The sequence below is a fragment of the Oncorhynchus masou genome, chromosome 24 (genome assembly GCF_036934945.1).
Source record: "Oncorhynchus masou masou isolate Uvic2021 chromosome 24, UVic_Omas_1.1, whole genome shotgun sequence".
NCBI classification, from domain to species: Eukaryota; Metazoa; Chordata; class Actinopteri; order Salmoniformes; family Salmonidae; genus Oncorhynchus; species Oncorhynchus masou.
This window is the reverse complement of record NC_088235.1, coordinates 92011669-92028383: the sequence shown is the minus strand read 5'-3', so window position 1 is coordinate 92028383 and position 16715 is coordinate 92011669. Positions and strand designations below refer to the sequence as shown.

Genomic DNA, 16715 nt, shown 5'->3' with positions numbered 1-16715 from the left:
AAAACAAATCTGATCATTCTGGATCCTATTTTGACAGGTTGCACATCAAAATATCAATCATGCATTCCCTGGAAATAATTTACATTTTCTATCATAGTATAGCCTATCTCAGTTACTTGTCTTGGCACAACAACCAAAAACTGCCACTAATGGAAAGTAGGCATAATTGTCCATTTAAAAAAAAAATCTATAAATAAATACGTTAGAGATATATATCTCAATCGTTGTATTTATCACTATCAAGCAAAATTGTTACATTTTATATTACCTTTGGTCCATATGGCCCAGCACATGGTTGTAAAATGCTTGTTTACTCTTCATTACTGTATTTGTTGTTTGCTATTAAACTATTGTGTTTCTACATTGTTGACTTTTTAATGGGCTTGTCTAAAAATAGCATTGGTGAGTGTAATTGGAGCTTATTTGTTTGAAGTAGCCCTGGGGTAAAAAAACACAGGCACCACATTATTCTCATGTTCACACAGCATGCACAGAAATGCATGAAGGCAAATTAGGCACACATGCACACATACAGAAAAGCATGCCAGTATATGTCATTCCCCCCACCACTCCAAGGACTCTTGGTTAGTGGTCCATTAATTATTGTTCAATGTGCAGTGAAAATAGACCTTGGAGGGAGAAACCTTGAGGGAATCTTATTTGAGTCAGAAATGTATGTTCATATGACAGGGAAGATATAGGAAACCTTGCAGAGAGCATATCCAACTGACAATCTCTTAGGAAAAAAATAACTGATGTTGGCACAAAATGGAGGGAAAGTTGGAGCATAACTAACAAAATGACAGTTTATGAAAATATAGTCTTAATCCAGTATAAACTAATGTATGGAATTTATTATACATGAGAGAATTCACAGCACAACTGCAGAGTCATGTCTTTAAGTGTAAAACTAATAATGACTCCATAATCCATGCTTTCTAGGAATGCTATAAAGTCTGGAAGTTGTGGACAGCGCTAGAAAGTTGGCTGTCAGAAGTATTACAATGTAAATGTACTTTTAATCTGTCTGCCTGCATATTTTAAGACGTGCCTATGGGTGTGTTTTCAGTGCTTGACTTGTGCCGAAGCTGTCCGGAACACCATACTGGCACTTTGGGGAATTGCATACCGGCAACTCTATAAAGTAGCCTTTTGCTGACCCAGATTCACACACCCTGGCAAAAAGGTTGATCAAAGTGGAATGAAGGCGGGATCTTCATTGAATAGCAATGGAGAGTGGGCATTCATTTCCTGATTTACGGTTTGTTCAATTTATTTGCCGTTAGTCTGAATCCTTGAGTGACAGTAGGCTGCTCGAGATTGCACTGATTAAAAATGTGCCAGATGAGGGTCAAATGAGGGTCTGTGTAGTCAGAAAAAGTAATGGAAATTAGTTTCATAATTGTTGTTAATATAATTCATGAAAGCACATATCAGCCATTATCAGAATGGCCCTTCAGTGCATGTCTGGTGCTGCGTGTGTGCCAGTGTGAGTGGGCCGTTGCCCGAGGGGAGAGAGTGCGTCATTTCACTAGCAGGTATAAAATAATTGCAGACTAACTATACTGAACAAAATTATCAAAACAACATGCAGCAATTTTAAAGATTTTACTGAGTTAGAGTTCATATAAAGAAATTACTTGAACTCTGTGAAGCATTTGTTTGGGCTGCAATTTCTGAGGCTGGTAACCCTAATGAACTTATCCTCTGCAGCAGAGGTAACTCTGGGTCTTCCTTTCCTGTGGCGGTACTCATGAGAGCCAGTTTCATCATAGCGCCTGATGGTTTTTAAAACTGCACTTGAAGAAATTTTAAAATTTATTGAAATTTTCCGTATTGATTGCCCTGCATGTCTTAAAGTAATGATGGACTGTCGTTTCTCTTTGCTTATTAGAGCTGTTCTTGCAATAATATGGACGTAGCCCTATTTGGTAAAAGACCATCTTCTGTATACCACCCCTACCATTTCACAACACAACTTATTGGCTCAAACGCATTAAGAAGGAAAGACATTTTGCACATTAACTTTTAACAAGGTACACCTGTTAATTGAAATGCATTCCAGATGACTACCTCATGAAGCTGGTTGAGAGAATGCAAAGCTGTCATCAAGGCTAAGGGTGGCTACTTTGAAGAATCTCAAATACACTTTTCTTTTGGTTACTACCTGATTCCACGTGTTATTTCATAGTTTTGATGTCTTTACTATTATTTTACAAATTTAAAAAAAACTTGAATGAGTAGGTGTCCAAACTTTCGCTTTTGATCTGTCCGTCATCTACTTAGACATCTTGCTTTGAAGTAGCCTACCTTATCCATTTGATCCCTGATTTATTGAATGAAGAAATAATTTCATAAAGACAAAAGTATTTGGTTGTGATGTTGAAAAAGTCAAGCCTGCACACACAGGAGCTCTCCTGATAACATGTGACTAACAGTTCAGTTCTATGTGGGGGCTAAGTGCCTTGATCAACGGCAGGAGTTGGTATATCTACATGGGATTAGACAAAAGTTTTCCAGTGTCAATAATCTTTACTTTTTCATGTAGGCTATAATAAGTCATGAAAATATGGTTCAAAGTATAGAGGTCTATATAGCCTAATGCAATTTGTGAATTTCGGTGAACATAGTATAATGTACCGACTTGGAAAAAGACAGCTCCTGCAATTCTTCCATCCCAAGTCAAGCACTGGGTGTAGTGAGATACGCAATGGGCTGGACAATTCTCTTCTCATCTTGAAAAAACTTGGAAGTCAATCAATCTGCCATCATTGAAACAATGGAAAAATGTAATAATTTTTTATTGGGATAGCATGGGTGGTTTGAATCTGAAGTGTATGAAAAAACTGACAAATACACACACACACACACACACACACACACACACACACGAAAGTATGTGGGCACCCCTTCAAATTAGTGGATTCAGCTATTTCAGTTACACCCGTTGCTGACGGTGTATAAAATTAAGCACACAGCCATGCAATCTCCATAGACAAACATAGGAAATGTCCTTACTGAAGTGCCCCAGTGACTTTCAATGTGGCACCTTCATAGGATGCCACCTTTCCAACAAGTCAGTTCGTCAAATTTCTGCCCTGCTAGAGCTAGGAGCAACAACGGCTCAGCCGCGAAGTGGTAGGCCACATAAGCTCACAGAACGAGACCAACAAGTGCTGAAACGTATAGCGTGTAAAAATCATCTGTCCTCTGTTGCTTCACTCACTACCGGGTTCCGAACTGCCTCTGGAAGCAATGTCCACACAAGAACTGTTAGTAGGGAGCTTCATGAAATGGATTTCCATGGCCGAGCAGCCGCACACAAGCCTAAGATCACCATGCGCAATGGCAAGCGTCAGCTGGAGTGGTGTAAAGCTTGCCGCCATTGGACTCTGGAGCAGTGGAATCGCGTTCTATGGAAAGATGAATCACGCTTCACCATCTGGCAGTCCAACAGACGAATCTGGGTTTGGCAGATGCCAGGAGAACGCTACCTGCCCCAAAGCATAGGGCCAACTGTAAAGTTTGGAGGAGGAATAGTTCCAATGAAGGGAAATCCTAACCCTACAGCATACAATGACATTCTAGACAATTATGACCTTTCAACTTTGTGGCAACAGTTTGGGGAAGACCCTTTCCTGTTTCAGCATGACAATACCCCCATGCACAAACAGAGGTCCATACAGAAATGGTTTGTCGAGATTGGTTTGTAAGAACTTGACTGGCCTGCAAAGAGCCCTGACCTCAACCACATCGAACACCTTTGGGATGAATTTCGAACGCCAACTGTGAGCCAGGCCTAATCATCCAACATCAGTGCCCAACCTCACTAATGCTACTGTCGCTGAATGGAAGCAAATCCCTGCCGCAATGTTCCAACATCTAGTGGAAAGCCTTCCCATAAGAGTGGAGGCTGTTATAGCAGCAAAGGGGGGACCAACTTTATATTAATGCCCATGATTTTGGAATGAGATGGTTGACAAGCAGGTGTCCATATGCTTTTGGTCATGTAGTGTATATAACAACTATGTAGAACTGGTTAGAAGGACTGAGGAACACAGTGAACGCTCACCTGGACCTGAGGAAAGTGCACCTGAATATCCACGCATGCAAACAGACAGACGAGCACTTTAATTTTGTTCTTGAATGTGTGTATTGACATTTACTGGGGGTACACACTTATATACACACAGCTACATGCATACTGGCACGTACACAACACCATAGGCTACAATAGGTCACATCCATGCTGACACTACTTCAGGATTATTATTTTCTAACTGCAGGCAGAACATTAGCTATGCCACTTGTCAAGGTTCTAATAATGATCATCTGACCTACATGTTAGTGACGTCAGTCCTAGTCTGCTGAGTAAGCAAAAGGTTCTGTCTTCCAAGGCAAATGAGTTGCATTCCTGGTCATTCTGCCTCAATACCAGCTGAGTCATTGAGCATGGGATCTGTCTAAATTTAGACTATGCTTCGCACTGCCCTCTACAGACCGGGCTGGGGTAGCAGTCTGACCAATGCTATCTGCACCAGCGTTTTGGCCCGAAATAAAAATGGTTGGTTGCTTGTTTTTCAGGGATGACGCCAGCAGTATCTTTGATGGGTTAATGGAAGAAGATGAAAAGGACAAAGCAAAACGGTGAGGTCTTTACAAGCTCAAGCACTACATTAGACAACTCTGTACGTAGGCTTAGTTTGATCAAATCAAATCACATTTTATTTGTCACATGCGCCGAATACAACAGGTGCAGACCTTACAGTGAAATGCTTACTTACAAGCCTTGAACCATCAATGCAGTTTAAAGAAAATTCCTAAAGAAAGAAGTAATAGATAAGAATAACAAATAATTAAAGAGCAGCGGGAAATAACAATAGCGGGGCTATATACATGGGGTACCGGTACAATGCCAATCTGCGGTGGCACTGCTGTTGAGGTAATATGTACATGTAGGTAGAGTTATTAAAGTGACTATGCATGAATAATAACAGAGTAGCAGCAGCTTTATGGGTAGCCATTAGATTACCTGTTCAGAAGTCTTACGGCATGGGGGTAGATGCTATTTAGGAGCATCTTGGACCTAGATGTGTGGTAGCAGAGAGAACAGTCTATGACACGGGGGGCTGGAGTCTTTTACAATTTTTAGGGCCTTCTTCTGACACCGCCTGGTATAGAGGTCTAGGATGGCAGGAAGCTTGGCCTCTGTGACGTACTGGGCCGTACGCACTACCCTTAGTAGTGCCTTGAGGCCGAGCAGTTGCCATACCAGGCAGTGATGAAACCCATCAGGATGCTCTCGATGGTGCAGTTATAAAACCTTTTGAGGATCTGAGGACCCATGCCAACTTTTTTCAGTCTCCTGAGGGGGAATAGGCTTTGTCGTGCCCTCTTCATGACTATTTTAGTGTGTTTGGACCATGATAGTTTGTTGGTGATGTGGACATCAAGGAACTTGACACACTCAACCTGCTCCACTGCAGCCCCGTCGATGAGAATGGGGGTGTGCTCGATCCTTCTTTTCCCGTTAGTCCACAATCATCTCCTTTGTCTTGATCACATTGAGGGAGAGGTTGTTGTCCTTGCACCACACGGTCAGGTCTCTGACCTCCTCCATATAGGCTGTCTGATTGTTGTCGGTGATCAGGCCTACCACTGTTGTTTCATCAGCAAACTTAATGATGGTGTTGGAGTCTTGCCTGACCATGCAGTCATGAGTGAACAGGGAGTACAGGAGGGGGCTTAGCACACCCCCTGAGGGGCCCAAGTGTTGATGATCAGTGTGGCAGCTGTGTTGTTACCTACCCTTACCACGTGGGGGTGGCCCGTCAAGAAGTCCAGGATCCAGTTGCAGAGGGAGGTGTTTAGTCCCAGGGTCCTTAGCTTAGTGATGAGCTTTGAGGGCACTATGGTGTTGAACGCTGAGCTGTAGTCAATGAATAGCATTCTCACATAGGTGTTTCTTTTGTCCAGGTGTGAAAGGGCAGTGTGAAGTGCAATAGAGATGGCATCATCTGTGGATCTGTTGGTGCGGTATGCAAATTTGGAGTGGGTCTAGGGTTTCTGGGATAATGGTGTTAATGTGAGCCATGACCAGCCTTTCAAAGCATTTCATGGCTACAGACATGAGCGCTACGGGTCGTTAGTCATTTAGGCAGGTTACCTTAGTGTTCTTGGGCAAAGGGACTATGGTGGTCTGCTTGAAACATGTTGGTATTATAGACTCAGACAGGGAGAGGTTGAAAATGTCAGTAAAGACACTTGCCAGCTGGCCTGCGCATCCTCGGAGTACACGTCCTGGTAATCCGCCTGGCCCTGCGGCCTTGTGAATGTTGACCTTTTTTAAGTTCTTACTCACATCGGCTGCGGGGAGCATGATCACACAGTCTTCCGGAACAGCTGATGCTCTCATGCATGTTTCAGTGTTACTTGCCTCGACGTGAGCAAAGAAGTTATTTAGCTCGTCTGGTAGGCTCGTGTCACTGGGCAGCTCTCGACTGTGCTTCCCTTTGTTGTCTGTAATAGTTTGCAAGCCCTGCCACATCCGACGAGCGTCTGAGCCAGTGTAGTACGATTCGATCTTAGTCCTGTATTGATGCTTTGCCTGTTTGATGGTTCGTCGGAGGGCATAGCGGGATTTCTTATAAGCTTCCGGGTTAGTGTCCCGCTCCTTGAAAGTGGCAGCTCTACCCTTTAGCTAAGTGCGAATGTTGCATGTAATCATTGTGTTGTTTTTGTTAGAATCTTAGTATGTGTATTCTTGTTTCTCATGTCCAACCCTCCAGAGTGTCCCGTAACAAGTCTGAGAAGAAGCGCAGAGACCAGTTCAATGTCCTCATCAAGGAGCTGGGTACCATGCTGCCAGGCAACACCCGAAAGATGGACAAGTCCACCATCTTACAGAAGAGCATCGACTTCCTACGCAAGCATAAAGGTAAAGACCTCTCCTCCTAGGCCTCGGATATCAACATGTCTGGAAGAATAGGAACATTTCTGTGTTTTTACCAAGCTGTCTGAGTATTTAACGTCAGTTACTCCCCCATCTGTGTTTCTGTCAGAAATAGCTGCGCAGTCAGAGTCGAGTGAGATCCGACAGGACTGGAAACCTCCTTTTCTTAGTAATGAAGAGTTCACACAGCTGATGCTGGAGGTCAGTGGCACTTGACACACTAAAGTACAGTAGTTTGCACATCCTTTCACTAAGAAGTATCCTGAAAGAAAGGATGTCAGTCCAAGGATATCAGTAGCAACATTCTGTACTGTTTTTGTAGTTAACTGAAGAAGGTTGACAACGAAACGTCTGTGAATTTTTTTCCCTGCCTGCTGTGTAAGCAAGAAAACCCCCCCACCCTTTTTGGTTTAACGCACCAAGGACTATTCAAGTTCAAGGTTGAGCGCAATGGTACCTGTTTTCTACATAGTTCACTTTCTCACATTCTATTTTGCAAGTAGATGGTGTTTTAACACACTGTTTTGTATCTGCTAGGCATTAGACGGCTTCTTCCTAGCAATTATGACAGATGGGAACATAATCTATGTCTCAGAGAGTGTTACATCTCTACTGGAACATCTTCCTGTAAGTATTCACTCCATACATATACATGAGTTAATGCCTACAGTATGTAAGTTTGACGTCCATGACCAAGGATGACATACATGTGTGTGTTGGTTTCAGTCTGACCTGGTGGATCAGAACCTGTTGAACTTCCTGCCCCTGGGGGAACATTCAGACGTGTATAAAGCCCTGTCATCTCACATACTGGAGGGAGAGACGCTAACGCCAGAGTATCTCAAGAGTAAGTACTGGAGCTGTTTCAGTATTGTCTAGTAGTTTCTATCAGTTTCTATCATGTTCATGGTCTAAATGGCCTATGTCAAGTTTTGGCCACAGCATGCCATGAGTAGATGATTTGTTTCAGAACTAGATGAGTTTATTTAAACCAAGTCTATCAAATTGTACTCTGCTTTATTGTATGATTTAATTTGTTTTCAGCGAAAAACCAGTTAGAATTCTGTTGCCACATGCTCCGAGGGACGATTGACCCCAAAGAGCCTCCTGTGTATGAGTATGTTAAGTTCATCGGAAACTTCAAGTCCCTGAATAATGGTACGTTTTCATTATATTGATTTAGGAGAAATTAGACTTTGAATGTAGTACACAAGTAGCTGGTCTGTATTTGTTTTGTGACCATAAATGCACTTAGACCGACCAAAAGGCAACAATGCCTAATTTTCCCTTTCTCCTATAGTGCCTAACTCAACCCGAAATGGCTTGGAAGGGGTGATCCAGCGGTCACTCCGACCCGCTTTTGAGGACCGAGTCTGTTTCATAGCAACTGTGAGATTAGCCAAACCACAGTTTATCAAGGTAAGACAATTGGAATTCTAGAGACTTATATATCACAGACTGCATATTTCGGTAGCTAGGTAACCAAATATGTCTAATGTTGTACTGTAAAGTGTTCTTAGTAGGAGCACTGTAAATTATTTTCTTTGTATGAGATGTAAACATCTAGTTTTTCTTAATTCACCCCACAGGAGATGTGCACTGTTGAAGAACCCAATGAAGAATTCACCTCTAGACACAGCTTAGAATGGAAGTTCCTCTTCTTGGACCACAGGTAATGTGTGCTGTCTATATCCATGTCTGTGTGTGTGCTTACTTGCCTATGTCATGCAAGAGAGAGTTAGCCTCTAGCTGTGTGAGATTTAGCACATCAGATAGAACACAGTCCCAGTGAGAGTGTGTTTGGGTCAACTCTGTTAGCTGGCTGCTATGTTCTATATCTGGGCCAGTCAGTCGGCTTGCTCTCTAGAGGAGACAGCTCTGAGTCTCAACTGTTTAGGAGCAACAGCACTAGATGGAGTACTTAGTGTTTCACTGCTACTGAAAACGTATATTATATGGACCTTTGTAGACACTATGTCCAGAGGTTAATACAATGCTTTGTATGGGGTTTTAATGTGTTATTACTGCTTAAAAGGCTGAGAAACTGTATATCATTGTATTTAAATGGGTTATGCTGTCACATTAATAACATTGCTTGTTTATCTCCCCAGGGCTCCGCCCATAATAGGTTACCTGCCGTTTGAGGTTCTGGGTACATCTGGATATGACTACTACCATGTAGATGACCTGGAGACACTGGCCAAATGCCACGAACACTGTGAGTCATTTTTATTTGTCATATTTGTGTATTTTGTAAGTGCACATTTTATGAGTGTGTTTGTGTTTTACTGTCCCATGTACAGATCTGTGACATCATCTCTCTCCTCTCTCTCTCTTGCTGCATTCTGCAGTAATGCAGTATGGGAAGGGGAAATCGTGCTACTACAGGTTTCTCACCAAAGGTCAACAGTGGATCTGGCTCCAGACCCATTACTACATCACCTACCACCAGTGGAACTCCAGGCCCGAGTTCATCGTCTGCACGCACACTGTCGTCAGGTGAAGATCGACTAATCACTAAAAAGGATATTCATATGCATATCTCGCAACAAGTGTCAATGTGTCAGTCATACTACATATAACCAGCAGTATTGCATTGACATCCTAAACACTATCACATACACCATCATCGGGCATGATGTTCAACACTGTCTCTCTCTTGTGGAGCAGCTATGCTGAGGTGAGGGCTGAACAGCGCAGAGAGCTGGGGATTGTTGAGGAGTCACCGCCAGAGATCTCTGCAGTAGATAAGGTGAGACACTTATAAGACCAATGTGAGAACTTGCTGACCACTGAACATAAGAAATCACTGAGCAGGAATAAAGAGATGGCTGAGTTTGGTTAATGAGGTCTTGTTCAGCTTAAGGGATACGATGTCTCACTGTCTGTGACTCTCACTGGAGTAAGACATGGTTAAGTGCTCAGACAACAAGGAGGATGTTAAAACATCTTTGGTGAGCAAACAGTGGGGTTATGGGTTTTGAATGCATCCTTCAATCCCAGTAGTACGATCCTTCTTTTCACCAATCCAACTGTGTTAGATTAGTGATTACCTCATGCAAGGGAGGAAGGAAGGATGTATTTCCCAAGTGTTCTAACAAGGCTTGGGAGTTCTAGTAGTGAGTCTCTACTGACTGTTCTCTCTGCTCTCTCATCTCACAGCAGTCTCAGGACTCTGGTTCTGAGTCTCAACACCAGCTCAACACCTCCAGTCTGAAGGAGGCCCTAGAGGGCTTTGACCGCAGCCGGACGCCCTCGGCCTCCTCACACAGCTCCCGCAAGTCCTCGTCCCACACTGTCATCTCCAACCCAGCCTGTAAGAGCTGACCACATGACGTTACTACATCCATCTTGTCTAATATGATGTCATCTGTCCTGAGAGCTTCTTTGATCCTAAGAGTAAGGTGTTTGTTTTTTCCTTCTCAGCACCTAAGCTTAAGACAGACAGGGGTACACCGGGATGCCAGTCCATCTCTGCTATTGAGATGACATCACAGCGAAGATCATCCATCAGCAGTCAGGTCAGAGTGGGTTTCTTTCAGCTTGCGGTCAAGCCTCTCTCTATATTTGATAGTGATTTGGTTCCTAATGTAGTTCCTGTGCTTGTATCCAACAGCAATCGATGAGCTCCCAGCACACCCAGAACACAGGGCAGAACATGACCCCATCCATGGTTCCACAACAACAACCGCAGCAGCAGCAACAACAACTGCAACAGCAACAACCACCACCTCAACAGCAGCAGCTTCAGATCCAGCCCAGTGTCCAGGTGAGAAATCTTCCTCATGATTGTAATTTGGCAGTTTCTTTTGCTAGAGTCAGTGACACAGAAACTCAACAAAACAAAAAACGTCCTCTCACTGTCAACTGCGTTTATCTTCAGCAAACTTAACATGTGTAAATGCTTGTATGAACATAACAAGATTCAACAACTGAGACATAAACTGTCACTAACAGAAATGGAATAATGTGTCCCTGAACAAAGGGGGGGTCAAAAGTAACAGTCAGTATCTGGTGTGGCCACCAGCTGCATTAAGTACTGCAGTGCATCTCCTCCTCATGGACTGCACCAGATTTGCCAGGTCTTGCTGTGAGATGTTACCCCACTCTTCCACCAAGGCAACTGCAAGTTCCCGGACATTTCTGGGGGGAATGGCCCTAGCCCTCGCCATCCGATCCAACAGGTCCCAGACGTGCTCAATGGGATTGAGATCCGGGCTCTTCGCTGGCCATGGCAGAACACTGACATTCCTGTCTTGCAGGAAATCACGCACAGAATGAGCAGTGTGATTGGTGGCTTTGTCATGCTGGAGGGTCATATCAGTATGAGCCTGCAGGAAACGTACCACATGAGGGAGGAGGATGTCTTCCCTGTAACGCACAGCGTTGAGAATGTCTGCAATGACAACAAGCTCAGTCCGATGATGCTGTGACACACCGCCCCAGACCATGACGGACCCTCAGTGATGGTGGGTTTGTGCCCATAGGCGACATTGTTGCCGGTGATGTCTGGTGAGGACCTGCCTTACAACAGGCCTACAAGCCCTCAGTCCAGCCTCTCTCAGCCTATTGCGAACAGTCTGAGCACTGATGGAGGGATTGTGTGTTCCTGGTGTAACTCGGGCAGTTGTTGTTGCCATCCTGTACCTGTGCAGGTGTTGTTACACGTGGTTCTGCCACTGCGAGGATGATCAGCTGTCCATCCTGTCTCCCTGTAGCACTGTCGTAGGTATCTCACAGTACGGACATTGCAATTTATTGCTCTGGCTACATCTGCAGTCCTCATGCCTCCTTGCAGCATGCCTAAGGCATGATGAGCAGGGACCCTGGGCATCTTTCTTTTGGTGTTTTTCAGAGTCAGTAGAAAGGCCTCTTTAGTGTCCGAGGTTTTCATAACTGTGACCTTAGTTGCCTACCGTCTGTAAGCTGTTAGTGTCTTAACGACTGTTCCACAGGTGCATGTTCGTTAATTGTTTATGGTTCATTGAACAAGCATGGAAAACAGTGTTTAAACCCTTTACAATGAAGCTCTATGAAGTTATTTGGATTTTTACGAATTATCTTTGAAAGACAGGTAACTTTGTTAGCCCATGGTACAGTTTTCCACCCAGCTGGACGCAATGCAGCACCTGAAGGAGCAGCTGGAGCAGAGGACCAGGATGATCGAGGCCAACATCCAGAGGCAGCAGCAGGAGCTCAGGCAGATCCAGGAAGAGCTCAACAAGGTGCAGGGCCATGGCCTACAGGTGAGCACTGCCCCCTACTGTCTGTCTGGGGAATAGCGCTCTTAGGCCTCATATACTAACCACCTGCCCTCTTATGTAGAACTGTGTGAGTACTTGAACCAAAAGGTCTGCACATTTGCGTGGATGCATGTATCTGTCATTATGCCTGTGTTTGTCTATGAAAGGAGATTTGTCTTACTCTGTGGTATTTGCTCTGGTGCAGATGTTTCTCCAGCCGGGTACAAGTGGGCTGAGCCTGGGCTCTGTGCAGCTGGCACACGGGACCACCATGCAGCCAGGGGGTGCTCTCTCCATGCATGGCCAAGTGGTGTCTGCAGGCAGTCTGCAGGGCAGCACTCCACAGCAGCACACGGTCCAACAACAACCCCAGCAGCAGTCCCAGCCCCAACAACAGAACCTGTTACGAGACACCAGCTCTGTCCTCTCACAGTCTTCAGTGCGGTCGACTCACTCTCTGCCGCCCCAGCAGAGTGCCCTGCCGGCTTCCCTATACAACACCATGATGATCTCTCAGCCCAATCAGGCCAATGTGGTCCAGATCGCTACCGGCCTGGCCCAGAACAGCAGCAACAACACAGCTGCCATGGCAAACTTTGCCCAGGACCGCTCGGGACAGATCAGGTACACGATGCCACCAACAGGGTATGTTCTCCTCTCACTCGGTATGCGCCACACTCAGTGGCTGATGTTACTGAGAAATATGCTGATTATCCACAGGATTTGCATACATTTTCATGTGTCTGTTTAAAAAAATATATGTTGCTCATTCATTACCACCCTCACTCCCTCATCTCTCTCAGGTTCCCTGCTGGCTCTCAGTTGCTGACTAAGCTGGTGACTGGGCCGATGGCGTGTGGAGCGGTGATGGTCCCTACAACCATGTTCATGGGCCAGGTGGTGACAGCATTTGCTCCTCAGCAGGGCCAGACTCAGACCATCAGCATTGCCCAGCAGCAGCCTCAGCAGCAGGAGCAGCAGGCTCAGTCTCAGGCCGAAGCTACACAGCAAGGGCTGGCCCAGCAACAAACACAGTTCCTCCAGGTGAGGTGACCACCAGAGAGCAACGTTTCTAAAGGTAGATCCGGTACTTGTCCCTATTCTGACCAGCCACTCACCTCTCTTTTCTTCCTATCTAGGGCCCTCGGCTGCTCCATGGAAACCAGTCCACCCAGTTGATCCTGCAAACAGCGTTCCCACTGCAGCAGCAAGGAGCCTTCGCCAGCACACAACACCAGCAGCAGCAGCAGCTACAACAGCAACATCAGCAGCAGCAGCAACAACTCCAGCAGCAGCAACAACAACAGCAACAACAGCTCCAACAACAGCAGCAACAGGAGCAGCAGCTGGCCTCTCACAGGGCAGATAGCATGTCAGGCCGCTCCAGCACACAGCCCCAGTAACCTGGCAACGTCCGATCAGACATGTGGACTGAACCAAATCTATTTGTCTGTGTGATGGGGTGAAGAGATCGGTTGAGAAAGCAGTATTGAGACTATGCCTCTAAGACTACCCTGCTTCAACTTGGTCTGTAGAGTTTGTGATGGATGGATCAATAGATGGCTCTCTGGCTGCCTGCACTGAACTCATGAGCCACTGGCGCGTCAGATAGAAAACAATGCTGTGCTCACAGTGAGCACGGAGTCGCTCCTCTTCATGGCCATGCTTAGAACTCTTTCCCACAGAGACCTCCACTCTGTCGAGGTCCCCTCACCACTGTGACAGGGGCCAGTGCTTGTCCCCTACCCTGCCCTCTTGTTGTGTGTTCAGTGTGTGCTCCCGTCACCCTCACAGATTTTATTTATGCAGGACGATCCAGTCTGGAGCTTCAATCAAGGCTTCAAAGAAGTCCTACAGAGAGTAGACAGACGCCTCGTTTGTTTTCTGGTTTTCTCATATTGTTTTTCATGTCAAAGTAATTATGGGTCAGAAAATATTTTTAAGAATGTCATGTGGATTGAACTTTTACTGTACAGAACAAAAAATACTATGTAAATATATGGAAAAAAAGAAAAATAACGAATATTTTATATGATGCATGAAATTAAAAGCATAGTCTGTTATTTGTAGCTTTGAATATACCTTTTTTTCTAGTACTCTATGAAAAAAAGGAAACCTAAACACGCTTAATGGCTGATCTTTTCACAGCTTTTCTTCTTCCCAGGGGCCGTGTGTCTCTTTGGGACCGTGGGTGTCTGTGTAGCTGATGCTGCTGGTCATGTCACAGTTTGTTTCATCCTCTTCCTCTCTTTCGTAGTTTTAATAAAACTCCTCTATTGAGATTAAAAACAGAAATGTTTTAAAGTTACAATATTTTTTTAGAATATATATTGTGGTCCAACGCGACATGTTGAGGACTAAATAGATACATGATTTTACTCAGAACAATATTTTAAATTGTAAATAAAGCAAAGACCCAAAGTTTACCAAAAATACTTTAAATGTATCCTATGGAATGCTTATGAGCTCATTATTTTCTCTGCCATCATGCCTCATAACCGTTGCCATAGCTATTCATAAACATTTTTTTACTTTTAAAAAGTCCTTAGTGTTTATCTTTAGTTGATTTAAATATGAGTGAGGCATTATGACTGTTTTAGTGTGGTCTCGTAACGCTCATAGCGATGCATGCAAAGTAACTCTAGGTACAGACTATACTAGTGCTTTACAATACTGTACTTTTTTAGCCCTAAAGGCTTATGTAGAAAAATTAGTATTCTCATATAAATATATATTCAATTACGTTTTAAATGGTCACAAAAATTACCTTAAACTCAGAAATGCAATTCACGCAGTGATATTTCTGCACATTATCCTATTTCTGCCTTTAGAAATCTAGTGTCTGTTCTATGAATGAAATGCATCCCCTTATGTTCCTACTCTCTCCTGTCACTTGCAACTACAGCATGTTTATCTCCTATTAAGCTTTTTATGGGTTGGCAATGTCAGAACAAACAAATGAGTGATATCTCTCCTCTTTAGAACATTAAATGCTGGTGGATCTCATCAAATAAGTGTTTGGACAGAATGCCGCTAGCAATTGATGTGATCTGAGTTCATCTTCATGTGTTAATAAAGTGAGCTTGTCTGTTTTATCTAAAGCCAGTCAGACAGTGCTGGAGGCATTATAGTGTGTGGTGGGATGGGGAGGGTTACTGTTTTAACCAAGAGATGCAAATCTGAGCTGCTGGGGTCATTAAAGTAAACATATAGCACTTATTTATACCTCTCTAACACTAAGTACCCCTTACAGACAGTATTCACCACTTCTCAGTTGTTTGAATGGGAGAAGAGAAACTACAAAAATGTTTCCTAATGTGTACTATGGCTAAAACCCAGTCCAGACAAGAATAGAGCGAATGCTAAGGCTATTTGATTCATGGCCTAGAACACAAATTACCTCTGAAATAAGTGAAACTGGTGTTAGTTGGACCTGCCAAGAGAATGAATTGAAACAATTGATCATACGGATAACAGATGTGGTATGTTTGAAGCGGCTCTTCTGCCGCTACTGTCAGACAGTACTTATCCCCATGTAACTGTGTTATAAGGTGATGGCTTGATTGTCGTGCTGATGGGTTGTCTCTTGCCATGGCACATTTAAAACCATGTTTGTTGAGTGGGGTCCTATGAACTGGTTGTAATGTACATTGCCATATTAACTTCTATAGGGGATTTCCAGGTTTCTATTGTAAATGTTGTGGAGTGGGGCTCTTGGGGGTCGAGCCTCTGGTTTTCCAAGCTGCTCATTTCCTGTCAGGGGCCTCTGTAGAATGGCACTTTAGTAGTAGTCGTATTGAATGTCAACTAATCCTGTCCCTTACCGTGACAAGTTATGGTCATCTCAAGAAAAAAACTATTGCCAAACTATTTAGTTATGCTTGCTTGGGCATTTCCCTCATTCCTCGGTTTTCAGTGTGACAATCCTGAATCATGTGGTCAGAAAGAAGTTATTGTTTAATTGGTAGCATTTATATTTGTGGTCTGTTCGATTTCAATGGACTTTTCTTAAATTAATAGATGGCAAAATGTTTTATTGAGGACTGTGTGAAATCTTCACTTTTTATTGGTGGAAGAAAATCACATATTAAACCTCTCTGGTATCATAGCACAACACTATGTAGAATGTCTGGGCCCTCTAGGGGTCATTTCCTGCTCTGGTCTCTAACATGGCTGGCTGCTCCAATCTACAGTGCATTGGGAAAGTATTCAGACCCCTAGACTTTTTTTCTAATTCTGATACGTTACAATCGTATTCTAAAATTGATTAAATAGTTTTTTTTCTTCCTCAATCTACACACAATACCCCATAATGACAAAGCAAAAACGTTTTATTTTTTATGTTAGCAAATGTATAAAATAAAAAATAGTACATTTACATAAGTATTCAAACCCTTTACTCAGTACTTTGTGTGTACCTTGGCAGTGATTACAGCCTCGAGTCTTCTTGGGTATGATGCTACAAGCTTGGCACACCTGTATTTGGGGAGTTTTTCCCATTCTTCTCTGCAGATCCTCTT

General features: G+C 43.8%; 1 protein-coding gene across 5 annotated transcripts in view; it reads left to right on the top strand.

Annotated features, from left to right (window-relative positions):
* Nucleotides 1-15314, top strand: part of LOC135513022 (circadian locomoter output cycles protein kaput-like) — a 52199-nt gene extending 36885 nt beyond the window's left edge. For 3 of the 5 annotated variants that reach the window (XM_064935656.1, XM_064935655.1, XM_064935657.1), the window contains 18 exons: nucleotides 4585-4647; nucleotides 6789-6937; nucleotides 7062-7153; nucleotides 7490-7579; nucleotides 7679-7799; nucleotides 7997-8110; nucleotides 8253-8371; nucleotides 8542-8624; nucleotides 9064-9170; nucleotides 9304-9451; nucleotides 9623-9704; nucleotides 10115-10268; nucleotides 10379-10473; nucleotides 10569-10721; nucleotides 12052-12198; nucleotides 12401-12840; nucleotides 12999-13239; nucleotides 13335-15314. In XM_064935656.1, coding sequence (XP_064791728.1) covers nucleotides 4585-4647; nucleotides 6789-6937; nucleotides 7062-7153; nucleotides 7490-7579; nucleotides 7679-7799; nucleotides 7997-8110; nucleotides 8253-8371; nucleotides 8542-8624; nucleotides 9064-9170; nucleotides 9304-9451; nucleotides 9623-9704; nucleotides 10115-10268; nucleotides 10379-10473; nucleotides 10569-10721; nucleotides 12052-12198; nucleotides 12401-12840; nucleotides 12999-13239; nucleotides 13335-13598 — 2662 coding nt within the window. In that variant the 3' untranslated portion in view covers nucleotides 13599-15314. Of the gene's footprint in view, nucleotides 1-4584; nucleotides 4648-6788; nucleotides 6938-7061; nucleotides 7154-7191; nucleotides 7406-7489; nucleotides 7580-7678; nucleotides 7800-7996; nucleotides 8111-8252; nucleotides 8372-8541; nucleotides 8625-9063; nucleotides 9171-9303; nucleotides 9452-9622; nucleotides 9705-10114; nucleotides 10269-10378; nucleotides 10474-10568; nucleotides 10722-12051; nucleotides 12199-12400; nucleotides 12841-12998; nucleotides 13240-13334 lie in introns of those variants that run through there. The other 2 variants (XM_064935658.1, XM_064935659.1) reach the window with 2 other exon arrangements.
* Nucleotides 15315-16715: the final 1401 nt, after the last annotated feature.